Below are 19311 nucleotides of genomic sequence, written 5' to 3'. Positions count from 1 at the left end.
GGAAGGACACTGGCAGGACCCAGCTGTTTCCAGATCTGGAGGGATTCAAGGAGGCTTGTAGGATGCTCAGCAAGACCCTGGCTTCAGCCATCTGCTGGGGGATGCTCTCCTGTGATTTTCTCCACCAGTTAGAAATTTGGGTCCTTTGCAGCATAGAGCATCCATTCCAAAAGAGTGTGAAATCTCTACATATTTATCCTGAAAGTTGAAGGGAGAAAACAAAAACCCTTCTTTCAGAGAACAGGGATGGGGGCCTTGGGAGTGGACAGTTAAGAACATACAGAATTTTGCCTTGAAATCCAGAATATTCTATCTATACCAGAAGTCAGAATTTGATGCCTAAAACTGTATGGTCAAGGAAAAACATTTCCAATAAAACTACAGTTCAGGACAACTTTTCATTTTTCTTCCCAAGTATTTCCTTTTTTAGTGAGCAATTTGGTAATAACCAACAAAATTCAAACAGGACAAATTTTTGACTCAGCAATTTCCCCTCTAAGAATTTACTCTACAGATAAACAGATACAGAATGTTTTCATTTGCAACATACAACGCAGCATTTGAAGCAGCAAAATACTACAAAAAAATTAAATGTCCATTGATAGGGAACTGCTTAAATGTTAACAGTGGCACATCCAGACAGTGCATAAAAATATTTATTAAAAAAATCAGATAAATCCATATGTGAAAGATACTCAAGATAAATGAGCATGTGAAAAGTATAAACCACTGAATGCTCTTTTGGAGAAGGCGATAGCACCCCACTCCAGTACTCTTGCCTGGAAAATCCCATGGACGGAGGAGCTTGGTGGGCTACAGTCCATGGGATCACTAAGAGTCAGACACAACTGAGCGACTTCACTTTCACTTTTCACTTTCATGCACTGGAGAAGGAAATGGCAACCCACTCCAGTGTTCTTGCCTGAAGAATCCCAGGGACGAGAGAGCCTGGTGGGCTGCCGTCTAAGGGGTCGCACAGAGTCGGACACAACTGAAGTGACTTAGCAGCAGCAGCTGAATGCTCTTTACAGTGCTATTGCAGAGAGAGTATAAATATATGCTTTATAAGGGACTACCTGACTCTACTACCTAGTGTATCATCATCAGATACACTATTATCTTGAAAGCCTGAGAGTTGGAAAAGAAATGGGCCCTTCCTTACTCTCCAGTTCATATTTCTTGCCTCTTTGAACTTTTTTTTTTCATAAATATCTTTAGTTTAATAAAAACAGAAGCAGTAATATCATCTGGCCATACATACGAGGTAAGTTCCACAGGAGATAAGACACAGCTATCTCTATGGCCTTGACAGTGTCTGTCAGGGACTCATATATATGGAAAGCTCCCTGAGGGTCAGGCCCCACTTTAAACACTTTGCAAGTACCAGTTCATTTAACCCTCATGACACCTCTGTGAAGTGGGTACTAGTAACATCCCATTTCACAGATGAGGAAACTGGAGCTCAGAGAGAATGTCCCTGGTCACACACCCAGTGTGTAGTAGGACCAGGGAGTCTGGTAGGCTCTGGAGCCAGAAACCTCCCTACTGGGCTGCCTCTTAATAAATGTTTGTTGAACAAAGAAGTGGACAAACTAGAAAAGCTGCCACCATCTTTAAGGCCAGAAAAAATGTAAATCATTAGCCACTTACTATTGATACTGTTTTATTCATCACTGTTAATTATTATTATTGGCAAAAGAAAAACTATTCAGAAAAGTGAAAGTTGCTCAGTCGTGTCTGACTCTTTGCAACCCCATGACTGTAATCCAAGTCCATGTAATTCCATGGACTGGAATTCTCTGATAAGAATACTGGAGTTGGTGGCCATCCCTTTCTCCAGGAGATCTTCCCAACCCAGGGATCGAAAATGGGTCTCCCACATTGCAGGAGGATTCTTTACCATCTGAGCCAGGGACGCTGTTCAGAAAAAGCCAGTTGTTTTAGAGTGAGTGATGCACTGAATTTGTGTATGAAGAAACAAATTATGTTCTCTGCTCTACCACCGAGCAGCTGAGAGACCTTGAACAAATCACTTCGCCTCTCTGAGCCTCAGTTTCCCCACCTGTAAAATGGACATGACAGGATCTCCCAGGGTTATCGCAAGGATTAAATGCAACATCATACATGAAAGCCCCTCTGTGCTGGACATACCTTGGATACATGAAAAAATAGGAAAAGACGTTGAGGATGGAATAAATTATACTCAGAGCACCGCAAAGCCGACCCTCATCTTTTTCAACCTGCTAAGTTTTTTAAGTGAGCTGAAAAACTTATATTCATATATACACCAATGATCTGAGGAGAAAATCAGGGTTTTAATTGTTCTGATCCTGCTTCTAGAATATTGATTTAGGACATTTAATACCATCTCCAAATGCCAGGCTTAATTTGCATCAAGTTGGAAGCCGGGTTGCTAAGCGGTAGATGTTGATTTTAGGCAGGGGCCTGGGAAAGCCAGCAGCCCACCTTCCTGCTGGCCCACAGCCAGCCAAGAACTGGCTTCACCTGGGACTCCGGAGAACAGGCCAGCTGAGGAGGCCGCGTCTTTAATGGATTTTCACCGTTTAATTAAAGTGCAGCTGGGGCCTGGGGCTGAGCTGTACCTTTCAGCAAGATATTCATCACGGGCTGCACAAGAAGCCTGGGTATCTGAGGCCACTTGGCCAGGGCAGAGCCTGAATTTGACCTGGTCTCTCCTTGCCCAGGAAGCCTGTGCTCCTGCCTTTTGGAGGCTCTGGGGCTCATTTTCAGAAGCTCCATTCTCCAGGCACTAAACCCTACCTCCAGGTGTATCTCAAATCACAATTCAAACACCAGCCAATGGCTCCCAGGGCCCGGGAAGGCCTGCTCCACAAAACATTCCAGGCCGCTCAGCTGGTCTTCAGCAAATTCGTTTAGTGCTCTGACCCACCCTCAGCACTTCATTTACCATCCAGGGGGCTGCAGAAAGTCCGTTCATTAAAGCCTGATTCAAAGTCTCCTTTTTTATTATAATTATTATGGAAAATTTCAAATAGACTCCCAAGTGAGAGACTAGTACCACAATCCTCCATGGACTTATCACCATCCTACAATAATTGGCAACTCATTGTCACTTCTCCACCAACATTGTATGATTTCAAGCAAATCCTAGACATTTGACCATGTTGTCCATAAACACTCAGGATGTATTTTGCAAAGATAAGGAAGGCGTTTTTTTCTTTTTTAACATAGCAGTCCTACAAATTAACAAAGATTCTTTAGTGTCATTACATCTCCAGTGTTTACATTTTCCCAACTGTCTCATAAATGACTCAGAGAGCTGCTTTGTTTGAAGCAAGATCCAACAAGGTTCTGGCTGGGTTTTGAATGGGACCTGCAGTGTGTCTGGCTTTCTCATCTTCTCTTCCCTTCAGCCCCCACCTCGTACCGTAGGGTTTTGTGTAAGGGCCTTTCGGAGCCCAGAGATGCTGTTTACTTATGTGGCCATGGACACATAACCAGCTTCCTTGCCTGGAAAATGGGACCAATGATAATTCCCTATCTCCTGAGTAATTGTGACGATTAAATAAAGCAGAACATGTAAAATGCATACAGTCATGTCTGGAACAGAGCAAACACTCAATATTTGTTCTCATGGTTATTGTTTCCTGAAGACAGCAACTTTGACAGAATTCCCAAGCACAGCAACCAAGCAGCCACATACAGTTATAGGTGGGAATAAAATTGACAAAAAAACTGGTGCAGTCCACACTTTTCTCAGACTTTGAGCCACTGTTCATGGTGAGGAGGTAGAATGTGCTGGTGTAGAGTCAGTCTTTGGTGCCAAACTGCCAGGGTTCAAATCTCATGTCTGCTAGCAATGGCATAATGCCGGATACACTTGCCAAAGTTCATTTCCTTTCCCTCTTGGCAACTCAATTCAACTCTGTTTCACGGCCTCTCTCACACGGAGGTACGGCCCTATAACTGAGTTCTGGCCAGTGGTGAGTGGACAGAAGCGATCATACAGGTGTTTGACCCATAAAAACCTCCCACTGCAGTCCTGTTCTCTCTCTCACCAGCTGGCTGACTGACGAGGATTCAAAGAATCTGGAGGAGGCAGAGCCATAAGTGGTAAGGCGTCTGGGATCGCTGAATGACCGTGGGGAGAGCAATTCAATCAAGAATGCTGCCACTGGGTTTGCTTTAAGCAAGAAATAGGTTTTTATGATGTCAACCTTCTGAGAAATGGGGGTTTATCTATTACAGCTGCTAGTGTTACCTTAAGCAGTACACTAGCCTTGATCACGGGCAAGTTACCCGGCCTATCTGTCCCTTACTTTCCACATCTGTAAACGGGCAAAGATGCTAATAATATCCCCCGTCCCTGGGATTCTCCATGCAAGAACACAGGAGTGGGTTGCCATTGCCTTCTTTGTCATGGGGTTGTTAGGAAGATCAAATAAGTTAATATATGTAAAGCATCTACTGCGTCCTCTGGCCCATAACAGCACAAAGCACTTACATAATTGTTGTCATTGTTATGTTAATATTATTATTAGAAAAGTAATGGTGTAATACCAAGAATTTCCACATTTCATTTAAGTGGACATGTTCTAAATCTTTGCTGGTTTTCTGGCATATTTTATTTTTTACAACTTGGGGCTAAAATTGTATTCCAGCCAAATAATTTCTCATTTAATAATGCGAATCAGTGGTATAATAGGATGATGACAATTTGCTTCACAGGAAATAGTTCAGGAATACAGTCATTCTGCAAGATGAAGATGCACCTAGTACAAGATGTGGCATGTCTCCTGGGCTCCCAGCCAACATTTAAAAAATGGGAGGATGAGACTTCGCCAGGCTTCCCCCTTCTGCATGAGCAGGCAGAACTCCCATCATGCTCAGGACAAAGGAGATGGGCATTGAACTCTATGGAGTTTTAAAAGGCTAAGTGCCCAAGAAGACCTACAAATGGCCAAAGAGCACATGGAAAGAGGCTCAACATCATTAGCCGTTAGGGAGATGCAAATGAAAACCACAATGAGACCCACTTCACTGGAAGGGCTACAGTCAAAAACACAGATAACAACCAGGGCTGGTGAGGATGTGGAGGCATTAGATCCCTCATTCACTGCTGGTAGAAAGGTAAAGCGATGCAACCTGGCAATTCTTCAAAATGTTAAGACTAGAGTCAGCATAAATGTCAGCAATGGCACTCCTAGGTATATACCCAGGAGAAATGAAAACATGCCCACACAAAAACTTAATCTGAAAATTGACAGCTACATTATTCATAATAGCCAAAAAAGCACAAACCATGCAAATGTCTGTCAACTGATGAATGGGTAAACAAAATGTAGTATATCTATGTAATAGAAGATTGTTCAGTCATAAAAAGGAATGAAGTGCTAAAACAAGCTGCAACATGGATGGACTTTGAAAATAAGTAAAAAAAGTCAATCACAAAAGACCACATATCACAGAACTCCATTTGTATGAAATGCCCTGAACAGGTAAACCTGGAGAGACAGAATATATTGATGGTCACCTGGGAGGAGGAGAATGGGGAGGAGAGGGGGAGAGATTGCTAACAGGTACAAAGTATCTTTTGGGGGTGCTAAGAATGTTCTAAAATTGTATCAATGGTTGTACAAGTTCGAATATACTAAAAACTACTGAGTTATACCACTTAAATGAGTTAATTGTATCTCAATAAAGCTGCAATGTTTTTTTTTGAAGTGCCCACTCTTTCACATAAACCAGACCACCTCTCCTCTGGACTCGAGCTGTCATCAGAAACCAGAGTACTTTCTCACCTCATCAGAAGCCTTTGAGGATTATGTGCCCTATGTTAAAATCCAGGTGCATCTATCTCTGTGCACAATTTACAATGCCATGACCCACACATGTTAGTGAGTCCAAAGCTCAGGTGAGAGGTCACAGCTGGGAGCTTGGGCAGTTACCAGCACATCCAGGTAGGAGATGAAATTGTCATCCACACTCCCATGAAAACTGGTAATCCAACACAACTGTCCAACTCTAGTGATACAAGCAAGGTGTGTTTGGGGTTTTATTTGTTTGGGTTTTTGTTTTTTTTTTCTGTTTAATAACATAAGCGAGGCCATGAATCACACTTCCAAGAACCAGGAATACTGAAAGGGCTAGGTAGCTGGGAGCCCAAATTACTTAAATTGATGCCATATCACTTGAAAAGCTGACGTTCAAGACTCACAAACTGAATGACAATTGCTATCTATCTAATTCATGGCCCTGGACTCCTGTTTCCCACCTGCTCCAACACCAATTTAAGCAATTCTGAACTTTGATCTCCGCGGCAGAATGTCTCAGATTTATTGAAGTGTCAGGTCCCAATTGTGCTAACATCCACCCCTGGCAGGGCCATTACAAGGTGTGAAATCCGGGTGCCCCTCACCCCGGCCAAGTTCAGCACAGTAACAATCAGAAGGAACAAATCAACCTGCCTCTCCCGACCATCATGGGAGCCTTGTAATTTACCATAATGACAGGCGTGGAGGAAAAGACGACGAAGGGATCATGCTGTTTGTTCTCCAGGCACTTGGACATGCACTGGAGGGGCTGCTGAGCCTCGCCACCCTCAGCCAAGAGGCAGCTGCTCCTCCTTGCAAGGGGGTACTTTGGGACTTGCCTGTATCCTGAGTTGTTTAAGATGGAATTGTGTTACCCTTCTTCTGCCTTTTGCAAACAGCATCAAAACTGTCAGTTCCGACTGCCCCTGTTTCTCCCAACTGTCATCATTAACTGGCTGTCATCTGCAGCTCTACCCACCAGGGCTGGGAGCCCAGGATAGCTCAGCCTTAAGGTAAGTCAGAAACCCCCTCCCGCACCCCGAGAGGAAAGTTTATTTCCAAGCCTGGAGTCTAGGGGAGGTAAGTGAGGCAAAACCCTGGCGTCCTGTGAGCCTTGGCAGCCTCCCCCGCCTACCTCTACACTGGGGGAGGTGGTGAACCCTGAGTCCACACCAAGCATTAGCCTGTCTCTGCTCTTCACCTCCTCAGCCAGGGTCCTAACTAGCCTGCTTAAGTTCCTCCTGGAGGAGGGCATGGCAACCCACTCCAGTATTCTTGCCGGAGAACTCCATGGACAGAGGAGCCTGGAGCTACAGTCCATGGGGTCACAAAGAGTTGGACACGACTGAGCGCCTAACACACACAAGTTCCCCCAGCTTCCGTCGCCAAGACCCTGAATCGCAGACCTGATCTGGATGAGCCTCCCTAATTCAGGACTCAGACACCCAGTGGATGCTAAGAATCTCTGTATCCCGCCACCTCGGTGCCCACTGCAACAGACCAGGAGTGCCCTTGCCCCTGAAACCGGGTGACAGGGCTTGCAGACCCTCTTTCTGAACTCCTCTCTCACGTCCCCTCCCCACAGGAAGCATTTCCCCTCCCAGCACACCCTGTAGTCAGACACGTTGGCCAACACAAAAACTGCTTTAGGAATAATGGTTTTGAATGAAAAGTCAATATAACACTACGATTGGCAGATTAACTATTCTACCGATAAATGTTTCCTGGAAAAAAACAAGTGCAGGGCCTGCTCCACAAAGCCGCTTAGGGTCATCGGGAGCCCTGCAACCTGAGTTTACAGCACTGGGGGAGCAGATACAGGCTGGTAGCCTTGCCCATTCATCATCCAACCTCCTCATCCCCAGGAGATCTGCGGCATCATCCCCGGCTCCTTGGTGTCAGGTTGTTCTTCACAGCATAAAGAGGGGAGTCGCCTCTGGATTTTAAAAGCGATAAGGGGATGAGTGAAAAGAATAGGATATGACTCAGTGATGAAATAAATGCCCGCAACACATCACTACTAAGGAAGGGTACCTGCCTCCACAAGTGACTCCCAGAAATACCCCCTAGGGTGGTAGGTGTGATAATTGCGTGCTCCAACTGGCTCCCATCCCTTCTTAGGAGATGAAATGGGACACCTGACTACTGCCTTCTGTGCAGGTTCAGGAAACCACCCCAGAGGCAACAGCCCAGCCCATTCTGTCAAAACCCAACCCGAAACTCAGAAGGCCCCCAAATCCCATCCCTTCTCTGTCAGCCTATGGGCTTCTTCCTTTGGCGTCTTGAAGCACTATGTATCCTGAGGGGTCCCTCAACCCCGACCCAAATCTGTCTGCTGTAGCAGTCAGCCCACTGTCTGTGGTCACCAAACTGGGGGGCAAGTCCAAGAATTCAGAGATTAGGAGGTAAGAGGAAATGATCAAAGGAAGGAGGGACTTCTTAAACAAACCTCCACTGGGTCTCACACAACAAGCCTGGGGAGAACTCAGAGTGGGATAGAAAGTGACAGCTCTGACTTCAAGGATGACTATTCCCAAGGCAGCCCCTCCTTGGGTCGTGTTAGAAGGAAGAGCACGGGGGTGAGGGCCAGGCCATAAAAGCATGAAGAACGGCCATGAGAGAATGTTGTGAAATGAAGACCTGCCTCTAGTAGAGCTTACTTTGTACATGGTAGTGGCCAGGCTGGAAATCTGTGCTCTCCTGACCCATTACTCTCCCATCCCACCCCACCCCACTCCACCGGTGACCAGTCCTCCCAGGACCAGAATATTTCAGCCTAACAATGTTGGTTTCACTTTCAAGCAAACTATCAGGAAGACCACCAGATCCAAAAGCAGCCATGTCACCTGGTTACCAATTATAAACTCTTGATGGTAAGCAAGTCAACTGTTACCCTTTGACCCTGTAATTGTACTTCTGGGGCTCCATGCTAAAAAAATTATTCTGAATATTAAAAAAAAAATTTATGCATTATTTCTAGAAAAATAAAAAAGCACCAAAAGAAATGATTAAATAAGCAATAGGACATTCACTATTATGAATGCAATATTATGCACCTATAAAAAGCATGTTCAATAAAATATAAGATGAAAAATATTTATAATAAATGAAAATAAAGATACAGAATTTTTATCTATATAAGATGATATGGGCTTTCATGGGATCACAAAAGAGTCAGACACGACTGAGCGACTAAACAACAGAAATGGCACGGTTACAATTATAAAAAAGAAACTATTTATAAAGAAAAAAATAGAAAAAAATGAACCAAAATCCTAGTAGTGATTGCTTTTGAGAATTAGAACATTGCATGATTGTTTTCTTTATTTTCCCATAAATCCCATAAGCACAGGTTAATTTTATAATGCAGAAGAAAAAAATAACTTTTATTTAAAAAGTCAGGAGCTAAGTAATTTGGTTTCTTTTTCCTTTCCCCAAGAGAGTCTGCGGTAGTTAAGAATATTTCAGTTTAATATCTGTTTAATATCAGTTTAAACTGATTAAGCTCACTGCTTCTTCCATCCATGGCCTAGCCATCTCCCTAAGGCTGGTTTGAAAGAAAGCCAATGACGCTAGTCACACAAGTGGGTTTCTCTAAGGCTGCGGCAGGCGGGTATGTTCAGAGAAAACAGAATTGTCACTTAGAAATGCTAATAGAGCCAGATTTCAAACGAGTGTGAGAGTGATCGCACACCACACAGACAGACGTCCCAGGCCTGAACAAGGTGGCAGTGACCGTGATCGGGAGTGAGGCTGGGCTCAGGGAGGTTCCTTCTCCTGGTGGGCTGGTGTCGGGGGAGCTGTCCTGCTGGAGCTCCCTCGCTGAGAAGCAGTGATAGAGGCAGGCTTGGCCGATTTTCAGATTTCCTGAGTTCTGCACTTGGTGAGTAAATGAAGCTAGAAGGGATAGAAAGGGTGGGGGCACGGGGCTGACTCGGGGGAATGAAAGGTATTGTGAATCTCACTTGCAAGAGCTTCCATCTGAACATTTCTCTCATCTTCCCCAAACTTTGCAAATAGCCTATTTCCTCACTTAAGCACTTTAACATGAACATGTGAAATGTCATTTCCACAAAGCAAGCTTTTCTGTATGAAAACAAAGAACACTGGCCTGTCACAACCCTTGACCAGTGGGCCTCCTCTCAGGCTCCCTGCTGCCACTGACCAATCCATGCCCACTGGTTCTAGGACCCACTCCTCCAGTCTCAGGGCCCTTTGTGTGTTTCTGAAATAACAGAGCTAAGTGACGTCTTCCCACAAAAGGGTAAAGAGATTCCTGAGTGGAGGGAGGAGGCTGTTTCCTAAGCTCCCTCCCCCTCGCCCCCCACCCCCCGACACACAGGGCAAGAAGTAAAGGCCTGGGTGAAATCAGGGCACCAGAAGATTCATCAAAGCTTGGAGCAGAGTTCAAAGTAACCCAGGCATCCTATTCCCACTGACAGTTCAGGAAGTTAAGTACTGTTTTACAGAGCGCCTGTTAAGTGCCAATGCTATGCCAGGCACACGGGGTACAGTGTGAGCAGAACAAACAACGCCTGCCCTCTGGGGTCTACAGAGAAGACGGAAAAGAAAGAATGCGGCCACCTTGTCCTGGGGGCCCTGGTCCTCAGGGATAGCCCTCATCTGGGCTTCCCACTGACTGCAAAGCTACAGAACATATTGAACACGTAACAGAATGTTTACATTTTTAAAGCATTTTACTTTTATTTTGTAAAGTATTCTGAATTCTGAAATCTTTTATTACAAAAATTGTCATAACTCTTTCCCCAACTGTGTTCTTTTTTCCATGACAGCAAGTGGAGATTTTAGACACTTAGAGCTGTTTACAGGACTTCATCTCTCGTCCTGAACTAATGGCTAAAACATAATTATGAGCTGCGCTTGTTAACCAAATGGAGATATTCTCTGAGATAAGGAGACAGATTCCTAATATGGAGGTGTCCTTGGGCTGTGGCCCACTTATCCTGGTTTCCATCTTCTCCTCCCGACATAGAGGTGCCCTCATTAGTGGAGGAAAGAAAGAGGTCTTTGTGATGATGTCACTCCCAGACCACCCTACATAGACAATAAAGCTGAATTTGAGAGAAGCCTGGTGAAATGAGAGCTCAGAAGTCATAGAATACCAGACCTGCAAGGGCCCCGAAAGTTTACTTAGCCTAATCACTTACATAAGAAATGAGCAAAGGAGAAGAGACTTGTCTAAGATTACACGGCCAGTTAGTGGCGAGCTCTTTTCACCAAGAAAAAAAGGGGAAAATTCATCCCATAGAGATTGCAATATCATTATGTGTTAAATGCTATAGCAGGCAGGACGGGCACAGGAGAACTCTCATCATAGTGTAACACGCGCAGCCACAAAGGTGGTGATGCAGCGTGGCCACCGTACACAGGCAAGGTAGTATGGAATGACAGAGAAAGAAGTATCTCACTCTTCCTGGCGGATCTCTAGTAGGCCTCAAGTAGGATGGGATATCTGAGTTGGGTCTCAATGATTGAATAGGAGTTTGTTGCATAGAGAAGGGAAGAAGGTCAGTCCAGAAATATGGAACAGCATGTGTAAAGGTGAACACACGTGGAAAAACATGACGTGTTTGGGGGATGAAGAGCAGTTTCTTTTGGCTAAAATGGAAACTTCTTGAAAAGGAAATGAAGAAGACTAAGACAAAGAGGGTCGACTACAGACTAACTGTGAAGGACTTAATGCCATGCTAAGGACTTTGTTTTCATGCTTAAAAATAAAACATGTCAGCAGAAGGATGATGGGTGGATTGAACAAAAAAGGACCAGAGACAGGGAGACTAGTGGCATGGATACGGCAATACTTTAGGTAGAAAATAAAAATGCTCAAGTTTAACAAAATATGCAATCCTGAAGAAGACAATGAGGTCTGAATTAAAACAGAAATATTTAGCTGGCAGAATCAGCAGGATTTCATGAGAGATGATTGGATGTGGGGGTGAAACAGAGCAGAGATAGGTGAACTACTGCCCATGGCCATATCGTCTCCATCTAATTTTGCACAGCCTCAGTACTATGAATGGCTCTCACATTTTACAAGTGACTGAAAAAGGACAAAAGAAGACTATTTGGTGACATAAGAAAATTATGTGAAATTCATAATTTATGAAATTATGAATTATGAAAAATATGAATATTGTGAAATTATGTGGAACTTCAATGTCCATAACTACATTTTTACACACCACACTTGTTCATTTACCTATCATCTGTGGCCTCAAAGGCAGAGCTGAATAGAGGCCAGACGGCCAGCAACATCTAAAATATTTACCATCTGCCACTTAAAAAAAAAGATGCTGACCTCTGAAACAGAGGACAAGTGCAACATTTCCACCTGAGCTGGTGAAACAGTGAAAGAGAAGCAAATCTGCGCCAAGTGGGACACATAATAACTCCATCATGGGCATGCTGAGTCTGAGGATCCCTGACACACCCAGGAGACAGGGGAAAGATGAATCTGGATACGGGTGAAAGATCTGGATTTGAGATGTGGATTGGGGAACCAGCAATTGGCAAGTGGTTGCCAAAACCATGGGATTAGCTAAGAGAATCCATGGAAGGGAAAACAGAAAGAGGACAAAGCAGATCCCCCGGGAAATGCTACTGAGAGGTAAACAAATACTAAAAGCCTGAAAAGGAGTACAAAAAATAAAATAAAATAAAGGCACAGGGAACAGTTTATTGTGGATAAGATCAAGGGAGAAGAGAATTTTAAGGGAAAGAAAAAGTTGAATACGAATGCCACCAAGAACCCAAGTAGAATGAGGATTGACAAGGAGGCAGTGGATTCTGGAGACATTAGTCAGTGAAGGGTTTAATTCAGTTGCTCAGTCATGTCTGACTGACTGCAACCCCATGGACTGCAGCATGCCAGGCCTCCCTGTCCATCACCAACTCCCAGAGCTTGCTCAAACTCATGTCCATCAAATCAGTGATGTCATCCAACCACCTCATCCTCTGTCATCTCCTCCGCCTCCTGCCCTCAATCTTTCCCAGCATCAGGGTCTTTCCAAATGAGTCAACTCTTCGCATGAGGTGGCCAAAGTATTGGAGTTTCAGCTTCAGCATCAGTCCTTCCAATGAATATTCAGGACTGATTTCCTTTAGGATGGACTGGTTGGCTCTCCCTGCAGTCCAAGGGACTCTCAAGAGTCTTCTCCAACACCACAGTTCAAAAGCATCAATTCAGTGAAGTGTAAATCATGGAAATAAATTCTCCAGTCGACTTCTAGGAGTCCATGCCTCCCCAGTTTCCATCTTATCACACCGGCCACTCCTTTCCAGCCTCTCTCGCTGGTTCCTCTACATTTCCCACCTTCTACAAAAGGCAATGGTAACCCACTCCAGTACTCTTGCCTGGAAAATCCCATGGAGGGAGGAGCCTGGTAGGCTGCAGTCCATGGGGTCACTAAGAGTCGGATACGACTGAGCAATTTCACTTTTCACATGTTGGAGAGTACTTAGACCTCTTGTATGTCCCGTGCTCCTTCCTTGATGATCCCATTTAGTCTCCTGGCTTTAAATACACCTACACAGAGTGTCTCCAGCCCAGATCCCTCTCCTGACTAGACTCCTAAAACCAGCTGTGAACTCAATATTGCCTCTGGGAAGTCCAAGAGGCACCTCAAATTAAATGGATTGAAAACAGAGTCCTGCCCTTTCTTTCCAAACCAGCTCTTCCTCTAGAATTCTCCAACTCAGCTAAGTCAGTTCCATCTTTCCAGTTGTTCAAACCCAAACCCTGGAGTCATCTTGATTCTACTCTCTCATCTTCCTTCCAGTGTTTCAATAAATCCTATCCACTATATCTTCAAACTATATCCAGAACTGAATGCTTACCCCTCCACTGCTACCACAGCACCAGACCACCACGTCTTACCTGGATCATTACAGTGGCCTCTTAGATCATCTCCCTGCTGCCACCCTGCCTCCTTTAGCCACTTATCACCATCAGAGCCATCTTGTCAAACAGCAGCATGATCATGCTAGTCCTCAGCACAAAAATCTCTAAGACCTTCCCACATCACTCTGAATAAAGGCCTCCAGGACCCTACACAGCCTGTCCCCACCCTCACTCTAAGTACCCCTGAGACCTCACCACTTCCACAGTTGTCCTCAACACACCAGGCCCACTGCCATCTCAGGGTCTTGGAATCGGCCATTCCCTCACCTGCAGTGCTCTTCTCCAAGATACACATACGGCTCTCCCTCACTTCCTCAGGACTTTACCCAAGTAAACCCTTCTCGGTGAGGCCTTCTCTAGCCATCCCACTTAAAACTGCCAACCATCCCTTCTCCCTTGTCCCACAACACTCCATCGCCCCATTCCCTGCTTTATTTTGATCTACAGCACTAATCACCATCATAATATAACACACATATTTTATCCACTCACTGTCTTGTTTGTGATCTGTCTTCCCTACTAGAAGGCAAGCTTGTGAAGGCAGGGATTTTTGTGTGTTCTTTCCCGGCCATACCCTAGTACCTAGCGCAATGCCTGGCACATGCTAGGCAACTCAGTATATAATTGGGGAAAGAATGGGTATAGGGCATCAGGAAGTGACTAGGAGCTAAGAAAGGGGAAACCAGTACAGATGGCTCTTTCAAGGCCTCTGGTGAGCAGCTTGACAGGAAACCAGCATCGGGAGAGTGTCTACAAATGGCAAAGACTCAAGCACACTTGCAGATGTTAGGGGGATTAAGCAGCATGAAAAAGACTGGGGGTATGAGAAAAAGGGTATGGCTACACTGAGTCTGGGAAGAATGGAGATGAAGGGCCTCCTGAGCAAGGGAAGAAGGGATCTCCTTGGAAGGGACAGGAGGGAACAGGAAAGGACAGGTTTAGACATAGATGGGACTGGGGGGTAGGGGGTGTGAAGAAAATTCAAAAAAAGTTCTGGCACTTAATTTTTTTTCTCAAGGGGCATCAGCTATTATTTATCATTATTTTCATAAAAGTGGTGTCAGAGGAGAAATCTGCAAGCACAGTGCCCGTTTGTCTTACCAGAAAGGTGCAAGTTACATGGGAGCATGTGATGCAGAGAGCCTTTTGTAATACTCTGGGGAAATGGCAAAGCAATGCTAACATATCTCCTTAACAAAAATTGAGGACGAAGGGTGTTTGTCTAGATCTGGCACTGAATTTTCTATCTCGAAGTCTGGGGAAGAGACTGAGCGACAAGGATTTAAACAGGTCTGTTGGAAAATGAGGATGCAAGCTGATTAGAAGAGAAGGGTTGCTCAGCAATACTGAGACTTCCTCTCATGCTAGAAACCAAACATCTACTTTCCCAGTTACACTGGACAGCCTATGGGAGCCAAAATGGTACAGTTTGGGCATCAGACAAAATATAAAAACTCTAAGGATAATAAATAAGTAGATAAAATAAAGGAATAACCATTGCTGCAGGACTAATTTAGGGCACCTTCAGCTGGCAGACACCATTCAGGACGGTGTTCTTGGAAAGAGCAAGTCTTGAAGACAGATCTGGAGGAAGGAAGGTGAAAAGTGACCCTTTGACAAGTAGACTCTGAAAGGCGAACCTAAGAACCTACACAGAAGGTTCTTTACCACATTAGTTTTAAAATCACAACTCATTTGTTCCTGTGTTTCCTGTAGAGACTCTGACTGAAACTGAAAAGACAGGAAACCAGAAGGCCATGAAGTTCAACTGGAAGAACCAGCTACAGGAAAAGAGGATGTTTGGATGAGTTAAGGGACTCCACAAAGCAGGTGCACTTGGAGAAAGTGAAGAGCCACATCCCACTTCTCCTGGCTGCATGAACAGAACAGTAGCAGATACACAGAAACCAACTTTGTGTTCAACATAAAGTTTTCTAAAGAGTTGGCAAAGTGGGGAGAGCAATTCTGATAGGTCGTGAGCTTCAGTAACTCTGAGTTGCCCAGTCTCAAGCTGGAGAGCCCATATTGAGAACACCATAGGAAAGTTATAGGGATAGCCTAGAAAAACACTCCCCAAGCCACGGTTTCACAGTTTGCTACCACATGTATTGCTCAATATATGTGGCTCACCAGTAAAGAATCAGTCTGCCAAGGCAGAAGACACAGGTTCGATCCCTGGGTCAGGAAGATCCCCCGGAAAAGGAAATGGCAACCCACTCCAGTATTCTTGCTTGGGAAATCCCATGGACAGAGGAGCCTGGCAGGCTATAGTCCATGGGGTCACGAAGTCAGACACAACTTAGCAACTATACAACAACAAAAGCACACTATTCACACAACGGTTTACCAAAGTAACCACACCTCGGGGGAAACATTTTTAGGGATGTGTTTTGCTGCTTCTCAATTCAATAAAGAGAATTAGAAGTCTAGTTCTCTGTGTCATGTTTGATAATTCTCAACACTGAGTTTTCATGATTTAAGATAAGTCAGGAACATGAAACTTATTTTACATATCACCATCACTAACTTAAAAAGGTTTATTCCCAAACCACTGAGGAGTCTGAAAAAAAACTTTTTTTTTTAAACTAAGCAACTTCTACCTACACACCAATCACTAGGCCTTTTCCCAAACCATCACTTCATTGCTCAAAACAACAATCAGGGTGCTACGTATAACAAATATTGGAGAGGATGTGAAAAAAAGGGAACCCTCGTACACTGCTGGTGGCAATGTAAATTGGTGCAGTCACTTTAGAAAACAGTATGGCGGTGGTTAAGATGCTAAGTCAGGACTGACTCTTTGGATGCTACGCACTGTAGCCCAGCTGGCTTCTTTGTCCATGGGATTTTCCAGGGAAGAATAATGGAGTGGGTTGCCACTTCCTCCAGGGGATCTTCCCTACACTGCAGCTCCTGCATTGGAAGGCGGATTCTTTACCACTAAACCACCTGGGAAGGGCTTCCCTCGTGGCTCAGAAGGTAAAGCATCTGCCCGCAATGCGGGTGATCCGGGTTCGATCCCTGGGTCAGGAAGATCCCCTGGAGAAGGAAACAGCAACCCACTCCAGTATTCTTGCCTCAAGAATCCCATGAACAGAGGAGCCTGGTAGGTTACAGCCCATGGGGTCACAAAGAGTCAGACACAACTGAGTGACTTCACTTCAAACCACCCGGGAAGCCCCAAAGAGGGAAGGAAGAAGGATAAATAAGAGGTATGGGATTAACAGATACAATTACATATAGACAAGCAACGAAGATATATTGTATAGCACAGGGAAATATACCTACTATCTTGAAGTAACCTATAATGGAATATAATCTGCAGAAATACTTAATCACTATCCTATACACCTGAAACTAACACAGTATTGTAAATCAACCATACTTCAATTAAGAAAAAAAAAAACAGGATGCAAAATCTGCCCACGGAACAAAATATTTTACATGTAAACTGTCCTGGAAAAAAGTAAGTTCTCCTCAATTCACCCTGATGGGAAAAAGGAAATGGTTTTTGCAAGAGGCCTTAATCGTAGAGTTCACAGAAGGGTCAGAGCCCAGGATGCTACAGTGTGTGTGTGTGTCTAATCGAGGTTTTCTCCTAGGGTGCGAGTTTATCATTTTTCACAAGGTGGGACCACTGAAGGTGGAGCCACAGCTCCAGGCATTCATTCAACAAACATTTGGTGTTGATCTACACATTTACAGAGCCCGGCTTGGCCCTGGGCACGGACGAGAGCTCCAGGAGGCCAAGGCTGCAACCGCAAACTAGGACACGACCTGATTTCAAAGACCAATGAAGGCAAAAACTGACAGTGACGGCGCCCAGAAAAGTTTCAGCAGAAACTTGGAAACTGCCAGCCTTCGGCGCGGAGAAGGCGGGGACTTCGGGCCTAGGGGAGGCCGCCGCCTCCGGGATGGAGGGCCCGGCCGCCTTCTCGGCCCCTGGCCCAGCGCGGGCGCCTCCCGATTCCAGGCCCCGGCAGCCCCACCCGACCGCCGCGGGACCCGGGAGGGCAAGCGCCCCGGGCTAGAGCGAGCCTGGCGGCAGCGAGGACTGGCCCCGCGAGACATTCCCGGGCAGCGCGCGCCCACGCCACCGCGCGCCCCCCTCCCCGGCGCCGGGCACCCGCGGCGCGCTCCCGCCCAAGCCCCGGAGCTCCGGCCCCTAGCTTCCCGGCCCTACCCGGGCCGCACTCACCCTCCTTGGCTTTCTTCCTCCGGGCCAGAGTCCCTCCGAGTTTCCCCAAGAAGGAGTCATCTTTCTTTCGGGACGGGGGCGACTTGGGAGTGGGGGACTTGGGGACAGACGGCGACTTCTGCGGCGAGGTGGCCATGGCGGCAGAGCGGGCAGCCGCGGGCCGGTCGGGACGCGGAGCTGGCGCTGGGCGGACGCGGCGGGACTGAGGCTGCGGCTTTCCAAACGGAAGCGGAATTATTCCAAGCATTCGAGGCAGCTCACGCTCGCCTTTCCCTTCCCTCTCTCCCTCCCTCGCGCCGCCCTCCGCCCTGCGAGGAGCTGAGCGCTCGGGGCCCGCGCCCGCCGCTGCCGGGAGCAGGGAGGATGCCCCAAACCTGCCCCTGGCAGGACGTGGGGTCTCATCTGTTTGGCTGTGTGTGACCCTCCGGCCTGGGAGCCCTGGAGCCTGGAGGCCGCTCTTCCCCCGGCTCTGCACTCGGCACACGTCCTCGCTCCGGCCCCGGGTTCAGTGATTACTGAACCGACCCCACCTGCTACTCCGTCTCCCGCTGATTTGGCCCGGCTGCTGGTGAGGAGCTCGCTTTTCACCTGCTGCATTTCTAAGTGTAGTTATTAGGCCCATCTCTTGTGACCACGAAAGAGAAGGAGCTTGCTCCGGAAAGAAAGAAAGTGAACCGAAATGTGTTCGGGCCCTACCCGAACAGCACATCCAGCTATTCTGCTTTTATCATGCCTGCCAACCTCCTCTTCAACCCCATCCTAGAGTGAGAAGTTTGAAGTTCGTGAGCACTCGTCAACACCTAGAGGCATCCGTGTTTCCAGCAGTTCAATGGCTTGTACAGAGGAGGATCCCAAATGTAGGTGGAAACATGAATTGGAAGATGTGGTCGTTGGCTCCTGTGGGGGCTCCAACCCGCCCCCCCAAAACTTATGTTACCTAATTAAAAGCAACAGTGACAACCACACCCATTTGTGCTAACGGGGGCGGCACAAATGACCGCATTTCAAGGACTCTTCCTGGAAATGATTAAAAGCACGTTTTATAGTGCTTGGCCAGGTTGAGGTTCTCACTTGGGCTCACCTGCCTGAATCTGACACACACAAACACACCACCCACCCACCCACACACTCTCACTCTCTCTTTCTCTCTCTCTCTCTCCCTCCCTCCCTCCCTCCTAAACTGTTTCCTCCAAGTAGCTACACCTGACTGATGCTTGAGTGATCACATGATTCAAAGGGCCCTACCTAATGCTTGACTGGAGACCAGCCAATCAGATACTCTCCATCAAGAACCTGATCTAAGCTAGACACTGTTGTCAGAAGGCCAGAACTTAGTGATGATCAGGCAGACTCCAGATTGGGGGCATCTATTTTTAGCCACAGGGAGACTGATGCCT

The 19311-nt window shown here is 46.1% G+C and overlaps 1 protein-coding gene across 2 annotated transcripts in view; it reads right to left on the bottom strand.

The window, feature by feature from the left end:
- The window catches only part of PARVA (parvin alpha), a 167467-nt gene extending 149017 nt beyond the window's left edge, over positions 1 to 18450 (bottom strand). The window contains exon 1 of one of the 2 annotated variants that reach the window (XM_070473391.1): positions 17915 to 18450. In XM_070473391.1, coding sequence (XP_070329492.1) covers positions 17915 to 18161 — 247 coding nt within the window. In that variant the 5' untranslated portion in view covers positions 18162 to 18450. The remainder of the gene's footprint in view (positions 1 to 17914) is intronic. The other variant, XM_020904922.2, reaches the window with a different exon arrangement.
- Positions 18451 to 19311: the final 861 nt, after the last annotated feature.

The sequence above is a fragment of the Odocoileus virginianus genome, chromosome 10 (assembly GCF_023699985.2).
Source record: "Odocoileus virginianus isolate 20LAN1187 ecotype Illinois chromosome 10, Ovbor_1.2, whole genome shotgun sequence".
Lineage (NCBI taxonomy): Eukaryota > Metazoa > Chordata > Mammalia > Artiodactyla > Cervidae > Odocoileus > Odocoileus virginianus.
The sequence above is the reverse complement of the archived record's forward strand: the minus strand, read 5'-3'. Positions and strand labels throughout refer to the sequence as shown.